This window comes from Halictus rubicundus, unplaced genomic scaffold (assembly GCF_050948215.1).
Source record: "Halictus rubicundus isolate RS-2024b unplaced genomic scaffold, iyHalRubi1_principal scaffold0163, whole genome shotgun sequence".
NCBI lineage: Eukaryota > Metazoa > Arthropoda > Insecta > Hymenoptera > Halictidae > Halictus > Halictus rubicundus.
The window spans coordinates 445,763-469,149 of record NW_027488704.1 but is presented as its reverse complement, the minus strand read 5'-3'; the positions used below and the strand labels follow the sequence as shown (position 1 = coordinate 469,149).

At 42.3% G+C, this 23,387-nt stretch overlaps 1 protein-coding gene across 1 annotated transcript in view; it reads left to right on the top strand.

The window, feature by feature from the left end:
* The first annotated feature begins 378 nt into the window (after positions 1-378).
* The window catches only part of LOC143363886 (uncharacterized), a 144,054-nt gene continuing 121,045 nt past the window's right edge, over positions 379-23,387 (top strand). The window contains exon 1 of the mRNA XM_076804414.1: positions 379-775. Coding sequence (XP_076660529.1) covers positions 379-775 — 397 coding nt within the window. The remainder of the gene's footprint in view (positions 776-23,387) is intronic.

Genomic DNA, 23,387 nt, shown 5'->3' with positions numbered 1-23,387 from the left:
CTTCCACCAATCAGCCGACAAGCATTTTCGAGAATATAAGGCAGAGACTACCGTCACGAAAGAGTCACAGCCGATTCTCCGCCGAGTTACTTAGAGTCGTGTCGCAGTCCGGTCGCTGTAAAAACCGCAGCCCAAGTTCAATCGCGAGTCAAGTGAATCGTGAGTTTAATTGAACCACCTCGGACGCTCTCGCGACATCATTCAATTGGTAAATAAACGACTCAGTCACGTACGCCTGATTTTGAGCATTTATTGTAAGGCACCCGCCTTACATAATCCTGTTCCTTAATTGGTGACCCCGACGTGATCAGGGTGACTGAGTCGCATCACGCGCATTTTTTTTTTCTCTCGAAGTGCGTGTAGTGCAGTGATATTGAAATGGAGACAACGACGCCAGAAGTCAGCAAGGTCGCCATCAGGATCCCACCTTTCTGGCCTGAGCAACCCGAACTGTGGTTCCGCCAAATCGAGGCACAGTTCGCCCTAGACGGGATTACAGCTGACACGACAAAATTTGATTACATACTGTCTCAGCTCGAGGACAAATACGCGGTGGAAGTGCAGGACATTTTTATAAACCCACCGGAGGCCAACAAGTATGGGACACTAAGGTCCGAACTTCTGAAGAGGCTGTCGGCGACCCAAGGAAAAAGGATCCGGCAGCTGCTGGAGCAGGAGGAAATAGGCGACCGAACCCCGTCGCAATTCTTACGCCATATGCGGAACCTCGCAGGTACCACAGTCAGCGACGAGTTCCTGCGGACCCTGTGGTCAGGTAGACTACCCAGCGTGACCAGAGCCATCGTCTCGGCTCAGTCAGACCTGCCATTAAGCAAGCTAGCCGAGATAGCCGACCAGATCCACGCGGAGGTGCAGCCAGCCCAGGTAGCCAGCACGTCGGCCCCAACGCAGTCCGACCGCCTGGCAGAGCTCCTGATCGACCGATTGGAGAAACTGGAGCTTCGAATCGCCGAAACATCCCGACCTTGCAGTCACAAGGGAAGCAGGACGCCCAGACGGAGTCGGTCTTCGTCCAGGTCATCGCGTAAGACGGAGAACGTCTGCTGGTACCACCAGAGGTTTGGGAAGGAGTCCACCAAATGCCGCCAGCCGTGTTCGTATGCGGGAAACGAATCCCTCCGACACTGACCGCGGCAGCCAGTGACGGAACATCCACCTGCCGCCTCTTCGTCACGGACAAAGTGACGAAGACCGAATACCTCGTCGACACTGGCTCGGACCTTTGTGTGTATCCACGCACACTCGTCAAAGGCCGAGTCAGCAAGACGTCATACGAGATGGTTGCGGCAAACGGATCGACGATCGGCACCTACGGCATCCGCGTGATGGACCTCAACCTGGGACTACGGAGGGCCTTCCAGTGGAGGTTCATCATCGCCGACGTGGGAAAACCCATCATTGGCGCCGACTTCCTCACGCGCTACGGCCTACTGGTGGACCTCAGGCGACGACGCCTGATCGACCAGACGACATCACGGACGACAACGGGACGCACCGTCGTGGGTTTCACGGACTCCATCCGGACCATCGCGGGGAACTCACGCTACCACCAGCTGCTAGCCCAGTTTCCCGACGTGACCCGACCCACAGCGACTCCTAGGCAAGTCAAACACGATGTTGTACATCATATTGTAACGACTCCCGGCACTCCCGCGTATTGTAAGACCCGCCGATTGTCCACCGATATGTACAAGGTCGCTCGCGCAGAGTTCGAGGAACTGTTATCTCGGGGTCACATCCGTCCTTCTAAAAGCCAGTGGGCTTCTGCCCTACACATGGTGCAGAAGAAGGACAACGGATGGCGGCCCTGCGGCGATTACAGGACCTTAAACGCTCGCACGATCCCCGACCGGTATCCCATACCACATATCGAGGACTTCGCGCGAACATTAGCAGGGAAGACAGTGTTTACTACGTTAGACCTGGTCCGCGCGTACCACCAGATACCGGTAAACCCTCGCGATATTCCGAAGACCGCGGTAACGACGCCGTTCGGGTTGTACGAGTACACCGTCATGCCGTTCGGTTTGCGCAACGCGGCGCAGACGTTTCAACGCTTCATCGACACCGTCTTACGCGGTTTCGATTTTTGCTATGCGTATCTAGACGATATTCTAGTAGCGTCAGTCGATGAAGACGAGCATATGGAACATCTGCGTCAACTCCTCGAGCGGCTTAACGAGTACGGTGTCATCGTCAACCCGAGCAAATGCGTATTCGCCGCTACCGAAGTCAAGTTTCTCGGGTATATTGTGAACGGCAACGGCACGAGGCCTCTACCTGAAAAAGTAAAGGCCATAAACGAATTTCCGAAACCAGAGACCGCGAAACAGCTCCGTAGGTTCCTCGGTATGTTAAACTTTTATAGACGGTTCATACCTAACGCCGCGGCGGTACAAACACCGCTTCACCACCTGCTCAGCGGTCGGACGGCGAAAGGCAACGCCCCGATCCAATGGTCAGGTGAAGCGGAAACAGCGTTTCAAGCATCCAAAGATGCACTTGCCAACGCTACGCTACTAACGCATCCATCGAATCGTTCGCAACTCGCGATTATTGTGGATGCGTCGGATTTCGCGATCGGAGCAACGCTGCAACAGCGACAAGGAAATTCGTGGAGGCCACTAGCCTTCCATACGAAATCCATGTCGCCCGCACAGCGTAACTACAGCGCATACGATCGCGAACTTCTAGCGATATATACAGCGGTTAAGAAATTCCGACATATGGTCGAAGGTCGTTCGTTCACGATATACACCGATCATAAACCTCTGACTTTCGCGTTCAACCAGAGATCCGACAAATGTTCCCCTCGACAGTTTCGGTATCTGGATTACGTAGGCCAGTTCACCACTGACATTCGGCACATCAGCGGCAAAGATAATGAGGTGGCGGACGCACTATCGCGAATCGAATCCATCGCGTCGACTATAGACTACGCGGAATTAGCTCGTTCGCAAGAAAACGACGAAGAAGTCGACAAGTTCTTAACCGCGTCCGACACCTCATTAACGCTCAAGCGCGTCAAATTAATCGACAGCGACGTCGAAGTCTATTGCGACGTGTCAACGAATGTCGCGCGCCCATTCGTAACAGCACCGTTTCGCCGACACGCGTTCTCAGCTGTCCATAAGTGCGCCCATCCAGGTATCAAGGCCACCGCGAAACTCTGCAAACAGATATTTGTTTGGCCGTCGATAGAACGCGACTGTCGCGCTTGGGCTCGCAGTTGTACCGAATGTCAGCGCGCTAAAACGAGTAGACATGTCTTCAGCCCGATATCGGAATTCAAAGCGCCGTCCGCCAGATTCGAGCACATCCATCTCGATTTGGTGGGCCCGCTACCGATATCAGACGGCAAAAGATACTGCCTCACATGCGTCGATCGCTTCACGCGTTGGCCCGAAGCCTTTCCGATCGCCAATATCGAGGCAGAAACGGTAGCGAAAGAGTTTGTCGCCGGATGGGTGGCTAGATTCGGTACCCCCATCCGGATCACAACGGACCAGGGTAGGCAGTTCGAATCGCAGTTGTTCCAACACCTGAGCAATTTGTTAGGCGCGAAGCATATTCGAACTGCAGCCTATCATCCGGCGGCAAACGGCATGGTCGAGCGCTTCCATAGACAGCTCAAAGCTGCCATAAAGTGCCACGGCACGCAACGTTGGACCGATGCGTTGCCCGTAGTACTTTTAGGTATTAGGGCAGCGTATCGGGACGACCTGCTGGCATCAACGGCAGAGCTCGTCTATGGCGAGAGCGTTCGGCTACCTGCCGAATTTTTTACCAACACGGCGAGCAACGAAGACCCCGCGAGCATGGTGAGGCAGTTACGCGAACACTTCCGCGACGTTCGCCCGGTGCCGGGATCGCGTCATGGTGGCAACAAAGTGTTTGTCTACAAAGACCTAGCGACCGCCACCCACGTGTACCTTCGTACCGACGCAACGCGGACCCCATTGCAAAACGCGTACGAAGGACCTTTCCCAGTTATTTCGCGTAACGGGAAGAATTTCAAGATTCGAGTGCGCGGAAAAGACACAACGGTAACCATTGACCGCCTTAAACCCGCGTACACGGTAAACGGTGACGAGACCGTACGATACAAAGACTCGCAACCGACGACCGAGCCGACCCCCGCGCAGGTACCTGTCCACACGCGCTCAGGTAGACGCGTTAGATTTCCTGACTACCTGCAGGTCGGAACGTGAGACAACCTTGCCACGTTGTATATATATTGTACATTTTGTAAATAGCCAGCTACAATAAGAATAGGTATAGATTACCCGGTAATTAGGATTAAGTTAGGATAGCGTTAGCACTGGTAAGGGGGTGATGTAGCGGCTAGCGGGGCGCCGGAAGAGAAATCTTCAGCGCACCAGCACCAAGAAAGATTTATGGTTTGCACAGCATAAGACGCTATTTGTGAGAAAACGTCTTTAACGTTTTTGGCCACTTAGCGGACAGATGTGTCCTTGTAGTTCCTAGCGACGAACTCAATAGCGCAAGTGGACGCCATAAATTTTGGGTAGTCTAAGGGTCTCCAGCCTAGAGTGTCCCAGCGACGCGTGCCTGGTTTCTATCACCCAGGAAAGCTGGGTCCGTTGACGTAAGCCAGCAGTCACGTACCGCACTTAGCACGGGGCCCGGAAGACACCCCGCTGCATCACCAAAATTAGATTTTTAACAGCACGACACGCTCACCCTTCTCACGCACGAGAGGCGTGGAACGTGGGCGTGTTATGCAAAATGCACGGATTGGTGGAAGTTCCTCGCAAGGACTTCCACCAATCAGCCGACAAGCATTTTCGAGAATATAAGGCAGAGACTACCGCCACGAAAGAGTCACAGCCGATTCTCCGCCGAGTTACTTAGAGTCGTGTCGCAGTCCGGTCGCTGTAAAAACCGCAGCCCAAGTTCAATCGCGAGTCAAGTGAATCGTGAGTTTAATTGAACCACCTCGGACGCTCTCGCGACATCATTCAATTGGTAAATAAACGACTCAGTCACGTACGCCTGATTTTGAGCGTTTATTGTAAGGCACCCGCCTTACATAATCCTGTTCCTTCACTGTCCTCTATTCTATCCTATCCTCAATCCTATCCTATATTCTATCCTATCCTATCCTCTATTATATCCTATCCTCTATCCTATCCAATCCTCTATCCTATCCTCTATCCAACCCTATCCTCTATCCTATCCTATCCTCCATCCTATCCTTTCCTCTATAATATCGTATCTTCTATCGTATCCTATCCTCTATCCTATCCTGTCCTCTATTCTATCCTATCCTCAATCCTATCCTATCCTGTATCCTATCCTATCCTGTATCCTATCCTATCCTCTATTATATCCCATCCTCAATCCTATCCTTTCCTCTATCCTATTATCTATCCTATCCTATCCTCTTACTTATCCTATCCTCTATGCTATCCTATCCTCAATCCTATCCTATCCTATATCCTGTCCTTTCCTCAATCCAATCCTATATGCTATCCTATCCTATCCTCTATCGTATCCTATCCTCTATCCTATCCAATCCTCTATCCTATCCTCTATCCTATCCTATCCTCTATCCTATCCTCTATCCAATCCTATCCTCTATCCTATCCTATCCTCCATCCTATCCTTTCCTCTATAATATCGTATCTTCTATCGTATCCTATCCTCTATCCTATCCTGTCCTCTATTCTATCCTATCCTCAATCCTATCCTATCCTCTATCCTATCCTATCCTCTATTATATCCCATCCTCAATCCTATTCTTTCCTCTATCCTATCCTCTATCCTATCCTATCCCCTTACTTATCCTATCCTCTATGCTATCCTATCCTCAATCCTATCCTATCCTATATCCTATCCTTTCGTCAATCCAATCCTATATTCTATCCTATCGTATCCTCGATCGTATCCTATCCTCCATCCTATCCTTTCCTCTATAATATCGTATCTTCTATCGTATCCGATCCTCTTACTTATCCTATCCTCTATGCTATCCTATCCTCAATCCTATCCTATCCTATATCCTATCCTTTCGTCAATCCAATCCTATATTCTATCCTATCGTATCCTCGATCGTATCCTATCCTCCATCCTATCCTTTCCTCTATAATATCGTATCTTCTATCGTATCCTATCCTCTATCCTATCCTGTCCTCTATTCTATCCTATCCTCAATCCTATCCTATATTCTATCCTATCCTATCCTCTATTATATCCTATCCTCTATCCTATCCAATCCTCTATCCTATCCTCTATCCTATCCTGTCCTCTATTCTATCCTATCCTCAATCCTATCCTATCCTCTATCCTATCCTATCCTCTATTATATCCCATCCTCAATCCTATCCTTTCCTCTATCCTATCCTCTACCCTATCCTATCCTCTTACTTATCCTATCCTCTATGCTATCCTATCCTCAATCCTATCCTATCCTATATCCTATCCTTTCCTCAATCCAATCCTATATTCTATCCTATCCTATCCTCTATCGTATCCTATCGTCTATCCTATCCAATCCTCTATCCTATCCTCTATCCTATCCTATCCTCTATCCTATCCTATCCTTTCCTCTATAATATCGTATCTTCTATCGTATCCTATCCTCTATCCTATCCTGTCCTCTATTCTATCCTATCCTCTATCCTATCCTATCCTCTATTATATCCCATCCTCAATCCTATCCTTTCCTCTATTCTATCCTCTATCCTATCCTATCCTCTTACTTATCCTATCCTCTATGCTATCCTATCCTCAAACCTATCATATCCTATATCCTATCCTTTCCTCAATCCAATCCTATATTCTATCCTATCGTATCCTCTATCGTATCCTATCCTCCATCCTATCCTTTCCTCTATAATATCGTATCTTCTATCGTATCCTATCCTCTTCCCTATCCTGTCCTCTATCCTATCCTATCCTCTATCCTATCTTATCCACTATCCTATCCTGTCCTCTATTCTATCCTATCCTCTATCTTATCCTATCCACTATCCTCACTTATCCTCTATCCTTTCCTATCCTCTATCATATCCTATCCTCTATCGTATCCTATCTTCTATCCTATCCAATCCTCTATCCTATCCTCAATCCAATCCTATCCTCCATCCTATCCTATCCTCTATCATATCCTATCCTCTATCGTATTCGATCTTCTATCATATCCAATCCTCTATCCTATCCTCAATCTTGTCCTATCGTCTATCCTATCCTATCCTCATTCCTATCCTATCATCAATCCTATCCTATAATCTATCCTATAGTATCCTCAATCCTATCCTATCCTCTATCCTATCCTATCCTCTATCCAATCCTATCCTCAATCCTATCCTATACTCATTCCTATTCTATAATATATCCTATAGTATCCTCTATCCTATCCTTTCCTCTATCCTATCCTATCCGCAATCCTATCCTATCCTCATTCCTATCCCATCCTCTATCCTATCCTCTCCTTTATCCTATCATATCCTCAATACTATCCTATCCTCTATCATATCCTATAATCTATCCTATCCTATCCTCTATCCTATCCTATCCTCTATCCTATCTTATCCTCAATACTATCCTATCCTCTATCCTATCCTCTCCTCTATCCTATCCTATCCTCTATCCTATCCTATATTCTATCCTATCCTATCCTCAATCCTATCCTATCCTATCCTCCATCCTATCCTATCGCCAATCCTATCCAATTCCCTATCATACCCTCAATCCTATCCTATCCTCATTCCTATCCTATCCTCTGTCCTATCCTATCCTCTATCCTATAGTATCCTCTATCCTATCCTGTCCTCTATCCTATACTATCCTCTATCCTATCCTAACCTCTTATCGTAACCTATCCTCTATCCTATCCTCTATCCTATTCTATTCTCTATCCTATCTTCTCCTCTATCCTATCCTATCCTCAATCCTATCCTATCCTATCCTCCATCCTATCCTATCGTCCATCCTATCCAATCCCCTATCCTACCCTCAATCCTATCCTATCCTCATTCCTATCCTATCCTCACTCCTATCCTATCCTCTATCCTATAGTATCCTCAATCCTATCCTATCCTCTATCCTATATTATCCTTTATCCTATACTATCCTCTATCCTATCCTATCCTCTATCCTATCCTGTCCTCTATTCTATCCTATCCTCAATCCTATCCTATATTCTATCCTATCCTATCCTCTATTATATCCTATCCTCTATCCTATCCAATCCTCTATCCTATCCTCTATCCAACCCTATCCTCTATCCTATCCTATCCTCCATCCTATCCTTTCCTCTATAATATCGTATCTTCTATCGTATCCTATCCTCTATCCTATCCTGTCCTCTATTCTATCCTATCCTCTTACTTATCCTATCCTCTATGCTATCCTATCCTCAATCCTATCCTATCCTATATCCTATCCTATATTCTATCCTATCCTATCGTCTATTATATCCTATCCTCTATCCTATCCTCTATCCTATCCTATCCTCTATCCTATCCTATCCTCCATCGTATCCTTTCCTCTATAATATCGTATCTACTATCGTATCCTATCCTCTATCCTATCCTGTCCTCTATTCTATCCTATCCTCTACCCTATCCTATCCTCTTACTTATCCTATCCTCTATGCTATCCTATCCTCAATCCTATCCTATCCTATATCCTATCCTTTCCTCAATCCAATCCTATATTCTATCCTATCCTATCCTCTATCGTATCCTATCCTCTATCCTATCCAATCCTCTATCCTATCCTCTATCCTATCCTATCCTCCATCCTATCCTTTCCTCTATAATATCGTATCTTCTATCGTATCCTATCCTCTATCCTATCCTGTCCTCTATTCTATCCTATCCTCAATCCTATCCTATCCTCTATGCTATCCTATCCTCAATCCTATCCTATCCTATATCCTATCCTTTCCTCAATCCAATCCTATATTCTATCCTATCGTATCCTCTATCGTATCCTATCCTCCATCCTATCCTTTCCTCTATAATATCGTATCTTCTATCGTATCCTATCCTCTATCCTATCCTGTCCTCTATCCTATCCTATCCTCTATCCTATCTTATCCTCTATCCTATCCTGTCCTCTATTCTATCCTATCCTCTATCGTATCCTATCCACTATCCTAACTTATCCTCTATCCTTTCCTACCCTCTATCATATCCTATCCTCTATCGTATCCTATCTTCTATCCTATCCAATCCTCTATCCTATCCTCAATACTATCCTATCCTCTATCATATCCTATAATCTATCCTATCCTATCCTCTATCCTATCCTATCCTCTATCCTATCTTATTCTCTATCCTATCATATTCTCTATCCTATCCTATCCTCTATCCTATCCTATCCTATCCTCTATCCAATCCTATCCTCAATCCTATCCTATCCTCATTCCTATCCTATCCACAATCCTATCCTATAATCTATCCTATAGTATCCTCTATCCTATCCTTTCCTCTATCCTATCCTATCCGCAATCCTATCCTATCCTCAATCCTATCCTATCCTCTATCCTATCCTTTCCTCTATCCTATCCTAACCACAATCCTATCCTATCCTCAATCCTATCCTATCCTCTATCCTATCCTCTCCACTATCCTATCCTATCCTCTATCCTATCCTATCCTCAATCCTATCCTATCCTCTATCCTATTCTATCCTTTTATCGTATCCTATCCTCTATCCTATCCTCCATCCTATTCTATCATCTATCATATCCTATCCTCTTTCCTATCGTATCCTCTATCCTATCCTATCCTCTATCCTATTCTATCCTCTATCCTATCTATCCTCAATCCAATCCTATCCTCTATCCTATCCTATCCTCTATCGTATCCTATCCTCTATTCTATCCAATCCTCTATCGTATCCTCCATCCTATCCTATCCTCAATCCTATCCTATCCTCATTCCTATCCTATCCTCAATCCTATCCTATAATCTATCCTATAGTATCCTCTATCCTATCCTATCCTCTATCATATCCTATCCTCAATCCTATCCTATCCTCTATCCTATCCTCTCCACTATCCTATCCTATCCTCTATCCTATCCTATCCTCTATCGTATCCTCTATCCTATCCTATCCTCTATCGTATCCTCTATCCTATCCTATCCTCAATCCTATCCTATCCTCATTCCTATCCTATCCTCAATCCTATCCTATAATCTATCCTATAGTATCCTCAATCCTATCCTATCCTCTATCCTATCCTATCCTCTATCCAATCCTATCCTCAATCGTATCCTATACTCATTCCTATCCTATAATCTATCCTATAGTATCCTCTATCCTATCCTTTCCTCTATCCTATCCTATCCTCTATCCAATCCTATCCTCAATCCTATCCTATACTCATTCATATCCTATAATCTATCCTATAGTATCCTCTATCCTATCCTCTCCTCTATCCTATCTATCCTCAATCCAATCCTATCCTATCCTCTATCCTATCCTCTATCCTATCCTATCCTCTATCCTATCCTATACTCTATCCTATCCTATCCTCTATCCTATCCTATCCTCTATCCTATTCTATAATCTATCCTATCCTATCCTCAATCCTATCCTATAATCTATCCTATAGTATCCTCAATCCTATCCTATCCTCTATCCTATCCTATCCTCTATCCAATCCTATCCTCAATCCTATCCTTTACTCATTCCTATCCTATAATCTATCCTATCCTATCCTCTATCCTATCCTATCCTCTATCCTATCTTATTCTCTATCCTATCATATTCTCTATCCTATCCTATCCTCTATCGTATGCTCTATCCTATCCTATCCTCTATCCTATCCAATCCCATATCCTATCCTCTATCCTATCCTATCCTCTACCCTATAATACCTAGTATCCTATCCAATCCTCTATCGTATCCTAATCTCTATCCTATCCTATCCTCAATCCTATCGTATACTCATTCCTATCCTATAATCTATCCTATAGTATCCTCTATCCTATCCTTTCCTCTATCCTATCCTATCCGCAATCCTATCCTATCCTCAATCCTATCCTATCCTCTATCCTATCCTTTCCTCTATCCTATCCAATCATCTATCGTATCCACTATCCTATCCTATCCTCTATCCTATCCTATTCTCTATCCTATCCTATCCTATCCTCTATCCTATCCTCTATCCTATCCTATCCGCTATCCTATCCTATACTCTATCCTATCCTATCCTCTATCCTATCCTATCCTCTATCCTATTCTATAATCTATCCTATCCTCTACCCTATAATACCTTGTATCCTATCCAATCCTCTATCGTATCCTAATCTCTATCCTATCCTATCCTCAATCCTATCCTATACTCATTCCTATCCTATAATCTATCCTATAGTATCCTCTATCCTATCCTTTCCTCTATCCTATCCTATCCGCAATCCAATCCTATCCTCTATCCTATCCTATCCTCTATCGTATCCTATCCTCTATCCTATCCAATCATCTATCGTATCCACTATCCTATCCTATCCTCTATCCTATCCTATTCTCTATCCTATCCTATCCTATCCTCTATCCTATCCTCTATCCTATCCTATCCGCTATCCTATCCTATACTCTATCCTATCCTATCCTCTATCCTATCCTATCCTCTATCCTATTCTATAATCTATCCTATCCTATCCTCAATCCTATAGTATCCTCAATCCTATAGTATCCTCAATCCTATCCTATCCTCTATCCTATCCTATCCTCTATCCAATCCTATCCTCAATCCTATCCTTTACTCATTCCTATCCTATAATCTATCCTATCCTATCCTCTATCCTATCCTATCCTCTATCCTATCTTATTCTCTATCCTATCATATTCTCTATCCTATCCTATCCTCTATCGTATGCTCTATCCTATCCTATCCTCTATCCTATCCAATCCCATATCCTATCCTCTATCTTATCCTATCCTCTACCCGATAATACCTTGTATCCTATCCAATCCTCTATCGTATCCTAATCTCTATCCTATCCTATCCTCAATCCTATCCTATACTCATTCCTATCCTATAATCTATCCTATAGTATCCTCTATCCTATCCTTTCCTCTATCCTATCCTATCCGCAATCCTATCCTATCCTCAATCCTATCCTATCCTCTATCCTATCCTTTCCTCTATCCTATCCTATCCACAATCCTATCCTATCCTCAATCCTATCCTATCCTCTATCCTATCCTCTCCTCTATCCTATCCTATCCTCAATACTATCGTATCCTCTATCATATCCTATAATCTATCCTATCCTATCCTCTATCCTATCCTATCCTCTATCCTATCTTATTCTCTATCCTATCATATTCTCTATCCTATCCTATCCTGTATCGTATGCTCTATCCTATCCTATCCTCTATCCTATCCAATCCCATATCCTATCCTCTATCCTCTACCCTATAATACCTTGTATCCTATCCAATCCTCTATCGTATCCTAATCTCTATCCTATCCTATCCTCAATCCAATCCTATACTCTATCCTGTCCTATCCTCAATCCTATTCTATCCTCTACCATATCCTATCCTCTATCCTATCGTATCCTCTATCCTTTCTTATCCTCTATCCTACCTTATCCTCTATCCTATCCTGTCCTCTATCCTATCCTATCCTCTATCCTATCTTATCCTCTATCCTATCCTGGCCGCTATTCTATCCTATCCTCTATCTTATCCTATCCACTATCCTAACTTATCCTCTATCCTTTCCTATCCTCTATCATATCCTATCCTCTATCCTATATGATCCTCTATCCTATCCTATCCGCTATAACATCGTATCTTCAATTATATCGTATCCTCTATCCTAGCCCATCCCCTATCCTATCCTATACTCTTTCCTATCCTGTCCTCTATCCTATCCTATCCTCTATCCGATCCTATCCTCTATCCTATCCTATCCTCCTTCCTATCCTATCCTCTATCCTATCCTATCCTCTATCCTATCCTATCCTCTATCGTATCCTACTCTCTATCCTATCCAATCCTCTATCCTATCCTCTATCCCATCCAATCTTCTGTCCTATCCAATCCTCTATCCTATCCTCAATCCTATCCTATCCTCATTCCTATCATATCCTCAATTGTATCCTATATTCTATCCTATAGTATCCTCAATCCTATCCAATCCTCTATCCTATCCTCAATCTTGTCCTATCCTCTATCCTATCCTATCCTCTATGCTATCCTGTCCTATTTCCTATTCTATCTGCTATCCTATCCTATTCTCAATCCTGTCCTATACTCTATCCTATCCTATCCTCTATCGTATTCTCTATCCTATCGTATCCTCTATCCTATCCTCAATCCTATCCTATCCACTATGCTATCCTATCCTCTATCCTATTCTATCCTCTATCCTATCCTATCCTCAATCCAATCCTATACTCTATCCTATCCTATCCTCTATCCTATCCTATACTCTATCCAATCCAATCCCCTATCTTATCCTCTATCCTATCCTATCCTCTATCCTATCCTATCCTCAATCCTATCCTATCCTCAATCCTATCCTATCCTCTATCCTATCCTTTCCTCTATCCTATCCTATCCTCTATCCTATCCTATCCTCAATCCTATCCTATCCTCTATCCTATAGTAACCTCTATCCTATACTATCGTCTATCCTATCCTATCCTCTATCCCATCCAATCTTCTATCCTATCCAATCCTCTATCCTATCCTCAATCCTATCCTATCCTCATTCCTATCCTATCCTCAATTGTATCCTATATTCTATCCTATAGTATCCTCTATCCTATCTTATCCTCAATCCTATCCTTTCCTCTATCCTATCCTATCCACAATCCTATCCTATCCTCAATCCTATCCTATCCTCTATCCTATCCTCTCCTCTATCCTATCCTATCCTCAATACTATCGTATCCTCTATCATATCCTATAATCTATCCTATCCTATCCTCTATCCTATCCTATCCTCTATCCTATCTTATTCTCTATCCTATCATATTCTCTATCCTATCCTATCCTCTATCGTATGCTCTATCCTATCCTATCCTCTATCCTATCCAATCCCATATCCTATCCTCTATCCTCTACCCTATAATACCTTGTATCCTATCCAATCCTCTATCGTATCCTAATCTCTATCCTATCCTATCCTCAATCCAATCCTATACTCTATCCTGTCCTATCCTCAATCCTATTCTATCCTCTACCATATCCTATCCTCTATCCTATCGTATCCTCTATCCTTTCTTATCCTCTATCCTACCTTATCCTCTATCCTATCCTGTCCTCTATCCTATCCTATCCTCTATCCTATCTTATCCTCTATCCTATCCTGGCCGCTATTCTATCCTATCCTCTATCTTATCCTATCCACTATCCTAACTTATCCTCTATCCTTTCCTATCCTCTATCATATCCTATCCTCTATCCTATATGATCCTCTATCCTATCCTATCCGCTATAACATCGTATCTTCAATTATATCGTATCCTCTATCCTAGCCCATCCCCTATCCTATCCTATACTCTTTCCTATCCTGTCCTCTATCCTATCCTATCCTCTATCCGATCCTATCCTCTATCCTATCCTATCCTCCTTCCTATCCTATCCTCTATCCTATCCTATCCTCTATCCTATCCTATCCTCTATCGTATCCTACTCTCTATCCTATCCAATCCTCTATCCTATCCTCTATCCCATCCAATCTTCTGTCCTATCCAATCCTCTATCCTATCCTCAATCCTATCCTATCCTCATTCCTATCATATCCTCAATTGTATCCTATATTCTATCCTATAGTATCCTCAATCCTATCCAATCCTCTATCCTATCCTCAATCTTGTCCTATCCTCTATCCTATCCTATCCTCTATGCTATCCTGTCCTATTTCCTATTCTATCTGCTATCCTATCCTATTCTCAATCCTGTCCTATACTCTATCCTATCCTATCCTCTATCGTATTCTCTATCCTATCGTATCCTCTATCCTATCCTCAATCCTATCCTATCCACTATGCTATCCTATCCTCTATCCTATTCTATCCTCTATCCTATCCTATCCTCAATCCAATCCTATACTCTATCCTATCCTATCCTCTATCCTATCCTATACTCTATCCAATCCAATCCCCTATCTTATCCTCTATCCTATCCTATCCTCTATCCTATCCTATCCTCAATCCTATCCTATCCTCAATCCTATCCTATCCTCTATCCTATCCTTTCCTCTATCCTATCCTATCCTCTATCCTATCCTATCCTCAATCCTATCCTATCCTCTATCCTATAGTAACCTCTATCCTATACTATCGTCTATCCTATCCTATCCTCTATCCCATCCAATCTTCTATCCTATCCAATCCTCTATCCTATCCTCAATCCTATCCTATCCTCATTCCTATCCTATCCTCAATTGTATCCTATATTCTATCCTATAGTATCCTCTATCCTATCTTATCCTCAATCCTATCCTATCCACTATGCTATCCTATCCTCTATCCTATTCTATCCTCTATCCTATCCTATCCTCAATCCAATCCTATACTCTATCCTATCCTATCCTCTATCTTATCCTATCCTCTATCCAATCCAATCGCCTATCGTATCCTCTATCCTATCCTATCCTCTATCCTATCCTATCCTCAATGCTATCCTATCCTCAATCCTATCCTATCCTCTATCCTATCCTATCCTCTATCCTATCCTATCCTCTATCCTATCCTATCCTCAATCCTATCCTATCCTCTATCCTATAGTATCCACTATCCTATACCATCCTCTATCCTATCCTATCCTCTATCCCATCCAATCTTCTATCCTATCCAATCATCTATCCTATCCTCAATCCTATCCTATCCTCATTCCTATCCTATCCTCAATTGTATCCTATATTCTATCCTACAGTATCCTCTATCCTATCTTATCCTCAATCCAATCCTATACTCTATCCTATCCTAGCCTCTATCGTATCCTATCCTCTATGCTATCCTATCCTCCATCCTATTCTATCCTCTATCCTATCCTATCCTCAATACAATCCTATACTCTATCCTATCCTATCCTCTATCGTATCCTATCCTCTATCCCATCCAATCCTCTATCCTATGCTATCATCTATCCTATCCTATCCCCAATCCTATCCTATCCTCAATCCTATCCTATCCTCTATCCAATCCTATCCTCAATCCTATCCTAACCGCATTCCTATCCTATTCTCAACCCTATCCTATCCTCTATCCTATCCTATCCTCAATCCTATCCTATCCTCTCTCCCATTCTATCCTCTTATCGTATCCTATCCTCTATCCTATCCTCCATCCTATTCTATCCTCTATCATATCCTATCCTCTTTCCTATCCTATCCTCTATCATATCCTATCCTCAATCCTATCCTATCCTCTATCCTATCTTCTCCACTATCCTATCCTATCCTCTATCCTATCATATCCTCAATCCTATCCTATCCTCTATCCTATTCTATCCTTTTATCGTATCCTATCCTCTATCCTATCCTCCATCCTATTCTATCCTCTATCATATCCTATCCTCTTTCCTATCCTATCCTCTATCCTACCCTATCCTCTATCCTATCTTATTCTCTATCCTATCCTGTCCTCTATCCTATCCTATCCTCTATCCTATCTTATCCTCTATCCTATCCTGTCCTCTATCTTATCCTATCCACTATGCTATCTTATCCTCTATCCTATTCTATCCTCTATCATATCCTATCCTCAATCCTATCCTATCCTCTATCCTATCCTATCCTCTATCCTATCCTATCCTCAATCCAATCCTATACTCTATCCTATCCTATCCTCTATCCTATCGAATCCCCTATCCTATACTATCCTCTACCCTATAATACCATGTATCCTATCCTATTCTCTATCATATCCTATCCTATCCTCTATCGTATACTCTATCCTATCCTATCCACTATCCAATCCAATCCTTAATCCTATCCTATCCTCTATCATATCCTATCCTCTATCCTATCCTATCCTCTATCATATCCTATCCTCTATCGTATCCTATCTTCTATCCTGTTCAATCCTCTATCATATCCAATCCTCTATCCTATACTCAATCCTATCCTATCCTCTATCCTATCCTATCCTCTATGCTATCCTATCCTCTACCCTATCCTCAATCCTATCCTATCCTCTATCCTATTCTATCCTCTATGCTATCCTATCCTCTATCCTATTCTACCCTCTATCCTATCTATCCTCAATCCAATCCTATCCTCCATCCTATCCTATCCTCTATCATATCCTATCCTCTATCGTATTCGATCTTCTATCATATCCAATCCTCTATCCTATCCTCAATCTTGTCCTATCCTCTATCCTATCCTATCCTCTATGCTATCCTATCCTATTTCCTATTCTATCCTCTATCCTATCCTATCCTCTATCCTATCCTATCGTCTATCCTATCCTATCCTCTATCCTATCTTGTCCTTTATCCTATCCAATCCTCTATCGTATCCTCTATCCTATCCTATCCCCAATCCTATCCTATCCTCATTCCTATCCTATCCTCAATCCTATCCTATAATCTATCCTATAGTATCCTCAATCCTATCCTATCCTCTATCCTATCCTATCCTCTATCCAATCCTATCCTCAATCCTATCCTATACTAATTCCTATCCTATAATCTATCCTATAGTATCCTCTATACTATCCTTTCCTCTATCCTATCCTATCCTCTATCCAATCCTATCCTCAATCCTATCCTATACTCATTCCTATCCTATAATCTATCCTATAGTATCCTCTATCCTATCCTTTCCTCTATCCTATCCTATCCGCAATCCTATCCTATCCTCAATCCTATCCTATCGTCTATCATATCCTTTCCTCTATCCTATCCTATCCACAATCCTATCCTATCCTCAATCCTATCCTATCCTCTATCCTATCCTCTCCTCTATCCTATCCTATCCTCAGTACTATCCTATCCTCTATCATATCCTATAATCTATCCTATAGTATCCTCTATCTTATCCTATCCTCTATCCTATCCTATCCTCTACCCTATAATACCATGTATCCAATCCAATCCTCTATCGTATCCTAATCTCTATCCTATCCTATCCTCAATCCAATATTATACTCTATCCTGTCCTATCCTCAATCCTATTCTATCCTCTACCATATCCTATCCTCCATCCTATCGTATCCTCTATCCTTTCTTATCCTCTATCCTACCTTATCCTCTATCCTATCCTGTCCTCTATCCTATCCTATCCTCTATCCTATCTTATCCTCTATCTTATCCTGTCCTCTATTCTATCCTATCCTCTATCCTATCTATCCTCAATCCAATCCTATCCTCCATCCTATCCTATCCTCTATCATATCCTATCCTCTATCGTATTCGATCTTCTATCATATCCAATCCTCTATCCTATCCTCAATCTTGTCCTATCCTCTATCCTATCCTATCCTCTATGCTATCCTATCCTATTTCCTATTCTATCCTCTATCCTATCCTATCCTCTATCCTATCCTATCGTCTATCCTATCCTATCCTCTATCCTATCCTATCCGCAATCCTATCCTATCCTCAATCCTATCCTATCGTCTATCATATCCTTTCCTCTATCCTATCCTATCCACAATCCTATCCTATCCTCAATCCTATCCTATCCTCTATCCTATCCTCTCCTCTATCCTATCCTATCCTCAATACTATCCTATCCTCTATCATATCCTATAATCTATCCTATAGTATCCTCTATCCTATCCTATCCTCTATCATATCCTATCCTCAATCCTATCCTATCCTCTATCCTATCCTCTCCACTATCCTATCCTATCCTCTATCCTATCCTATCCTCAATCCTATCCTATCCTCTATCCTATTCTATCCTTTTATCGTATCCTATCCTCTATCCTATACTCCATCCTATTCTATCATCTATCATATCCTATCCTCTTTCCTATCGTATCCTCTATCCTATCCTATCCTCTATCCTATTCTATCCTCTATCCTATCTATCCTCAATCCAATCCTATCCTCTATCCTATCCTATCCTCTATCGTATCCTATCCTCTATTCTATCCAATCCTCTATCGTATCCTCCATCCTATCCTATCCTCAATCCTATCCTATCCTCATTCCTATCCTATCCTCAATCCTATCCTATAATCTATCCTATAGTATCCTCTATCCTATCCTATCCTCTATCATATCCTATCCTCAATCCTATCCTATCCTCTATCCTATCCTTTCCACTATCCTATCCTATCCTCTATCCTATCCTATCCTCTATCGTATCCTCTATCCTATCCTATCCTCAATCCTATCCTATCCTCATTCCTATCCTATCCTCAATCCTATCCTATAATCTATCCAATAGTATCCTCAATCTTATCCTATCCTCTATCCTATCCTATCCTCTATCCAATCCTATCCTCAATCCTATCCTATACTCAATCCTATCCTATAATCTATCCTATAGTATCCTCTATCCTATCCTTTCCTCTATCCTATCCTATCCTCTATCCAATCCTATCCTCAATCCTATCCTATACTCATTCCTATCCTATAATCTATCCTATAGTATCCTCTATCCTATCCTTTCCTCTATCCTATCCTATCCGCAATCCTATCGTATCCTCAATCCTATCCTATCCTCTATCCTATCCTTTCCTCTATCCTATCCTATCCACAATCCTATCCTATCCTCAATCCTATCCTATACTCTATCCTATCCTCTCATCTATCCTATCCTATCCTCAATACTATCCTATCCTATATCATATCCTATAATCTATCCTATCCTATCCTCTATCCTATCCTATCCTCTATGCTATCCTATCTTATTTCCTATTCTATCCTCTATCCAATCCAATCCCCTATCTTATCCTCTATCCTATCCTATCCTCTATCCTATCCTATCCTCAATCCTATCCTATCCTCAATCCTATCCTATTCTCTATCCTATCCTATCCTCTATCCTATCCTATCCTCTATCCTATCCTATCCTCAATCCTATCCTATCCTCTATCCTATAGTATCCTCTATCCTATACTATCCTCTATCCTATCCTATCCTCTATCCCATCCAATCTTCTATCCTATCCAATCCTCTATCCTATCCTCAATCCTATCCTATCCTCATTCCTATCCTATCCTCAATTGTATCCTATATTCTATCCTATAGTATCCTCTATCCTATCTTATCCTCAATCCTATCCTATCCACTATGCTATCCTATCCTCTATCCTATTCTATCCTCTATCCTATCCTATCCTCAATCCAATCCTATACTCTATCCTATCCTATCCTCTATCTTATCCTATCCTCTATCCAATCCAATCCCCTATCGTATCCTCTATCCTATCCTATCCTCTATCCTATCCTATCCTCAATCCTATCCTATCCTCTATCCTATCCTATCCTCTATCCTATCCTATCCTCAATCCTATCCTATCCTCTATCCTATAGTATCCTCTATCCTATACCATCCTCTATCCTATCCTATCCTCTATCCTATCCTATCCTCTATCGTATGCTCTATCCTATCCTATCCTCTATCCTATCCAATCCCCTATCCTATCCTCTATCCTATCCTATCCTCTACCCTATAATACCATGTATCCAATCCAATCCTCTATCGTATCCTAATCTCTATCCTATCCTATCCTCAATCCAATATTATACTCTATCCTGTCCTATCCTCAATCCTATTCTATCCTCTACCATATCCTATCCTCTATCCTATCGTATCCTCTATCCTTTCTTATCCTCTATCGTACCTTATCCTCTATCCTATCCTGTCCTCTATCCTATCCTATCCTCTATCCTATCTTATCCTCTATCTTATCCTGTCCTCTATTCTATCCTATCCTCTATCCTATCTATCCTCAATCCAATCCTATCCTCCATCCTATCCTATCCTCTATCATATCCTATCCTCTATCGTATTCGATCTTCTATCATATCCAATCCTCTATCCTATCCTCAATCTTGTCCTATCCTCTATCCTATCCTATCCTCTATGCTATCCTATCCTATTTCCTATTCTATCCTCTATCCTATCCTATCCTCTATCCTATCCTATCGTCTATCCTATCCTATCCTCTATCCTATCTTGTCCTTTATCCTATCCAATCCTCTATCGTATCCTCTATCCTATCCTATCCTCAATCCTATCCTATCCTCATTCCTATCCTATCCTCAATCCTATCCTATAATCTATCATATAGTATCCTCAATCCTATCCTATCCTCTATCCTATCCTATCCTCTATCCAATCCAATCCTCAATCCTATCCTATACTAATTCCTATCCTATAATCTATCCTATAGTATCCTCTATACTATCCTTTCCTCTATCCTATCCTATCCTCTATCCAATCCTATCCTCAATCCTATCCTATACTCATTCCTATCCTATAATCTATCCTATAGTATCCTCTATCCTATCCTTTCCTCTATCCTATCCTATCCGCAATCCTATCCTATCCTCAATCCTATCCTATCGTCTATCCTATCCTTTCCTCTATCCTATCCTATCCACAATCCTATCCTATCCTCAATCCTATCCTATCCCCTATCCTATCCTCTCCTCTATCCTATCCTATCCTCAATACTATCCTATCCTCTATCATATCCTATAATCTATCCTATAGTATCCTCTATCCTATCCTATCCTCTATCATATCCTATCCTCAATCCTATCCTATCCTCTATCCTATCCTCTCCACTATCCTATCCTATCCTCTATCCTATCCTATCCTCAATCCTATCCTATCCTCTATCCTATTCTATCCTTTTATCGTATCCTATCCTCTATCCTATCCTCCATCCTATTCTATCATCTATCATATCCTATCCTCTTTCCTATCGTATCCTCTATCCTATCCTATCCTCTATCCTATTCTATCCTCTATCCTATCTATCCTCAATCCAATCCTATCCTCTATCCTATCCTATCCTCTATCGTATCCTATCCTGTATTCTATCCAATCCTCTATCGTATCCTCCATCCTATCCTATCCTCAATCCTATCCTATAATCTATCCTATAGTATCTTCTATCCTATCCTATCCTCTATCATATCCTATCCTCAATCCTATCCTATCCTCTATCCTATCCTCTCCACTATCCTATCCTATCCTCTATCCTATCCTATCCTCTATCGTATCCTCTATCCTATCCTATCCTCAATCCTATCCTATCCTCATTCCTATCCTATCCTCAATCCTATCCTATAATCTATCCAATAGTATCCTCAATCCTATCCTATCCTCTATCCTATCCTATCCTCTATCCAATCCTATCCTCAATCCTATCCTATACTCAATCCTATCCTATAATCTATCCTATAGTATCCTCTACCCTATCCTTTCCTCTATCCTATCCTATCCTCTATCCAATCCTATCCTCAATCCTATCCTATACTCATTCCTATCCTATAATCTATCCTATAGTATCCTCTATCCTATCCTTTCCTCTATCCTATCCTATCCGCAATCCTATCGTATCCTCAATCCTATCCTATCCTCTATCCTATCCTTTCCTCTATCCTATCCTATCCACAATCCTATCCTATCCTCAATCCTATCCTATCCTCTATCCTATCCTCTCATCTATCCTATCCTATCCTCAATACTATCCTATCCTATATCATATCCTATAATCTATCCTATCCTATCCTCTATCCTATCCTATCCTCTATGCTATCCTATCCTATTTCCTATTCTATCCTCCATCCAATCCAATCCCCTATCTTATCCTCTATCCTATCCTATCCTCTATCCTATCCTATCCTCAATCCTATCCTATCCTCAATCCTATCCTATCCTCTATCCTATCCTATCCTCTATCCTATCCTATCCTTTATCCTATCCTATCCTCAATCCTATCCTATCCTCTATCCTATAGTATCCTCTATCCTATACTATCCTCTATCCTATCCTATCCTCTATCCCATCCAATCTTCTATCCTATCCAATCCTCTATCCTATCCTCAATCCTATCCTATCCTCATTCCTATCCTATCCTCAATTGTATCCTATATTCTATCCTATAGTATCCTCTATCCTATCTTATCCTCAATCCTATCCTATCCACTATGCTATCCTATCCTCTATCCTATTCTATCCTCTATCCTATCATATCCTCAATCCAGTCCTATACTCTACCCTATCCTATCCTCTATCTTATCCTATCCTCTATCCAATCCAATCCCCTATCGTATCCTCTATCCTATCCTATCCTCTATCCTATCCTATCCTCAATCCTATCCTATCCTCTATCCTATCCTATCCTCTATCCTATCCTATCCTCAATCCTATCCTATCCTCTATCCTATAGTATCCTCTATCCTATACCATCCTCTATCCTATCCTATCCTCTATCGTATCAAATCCTC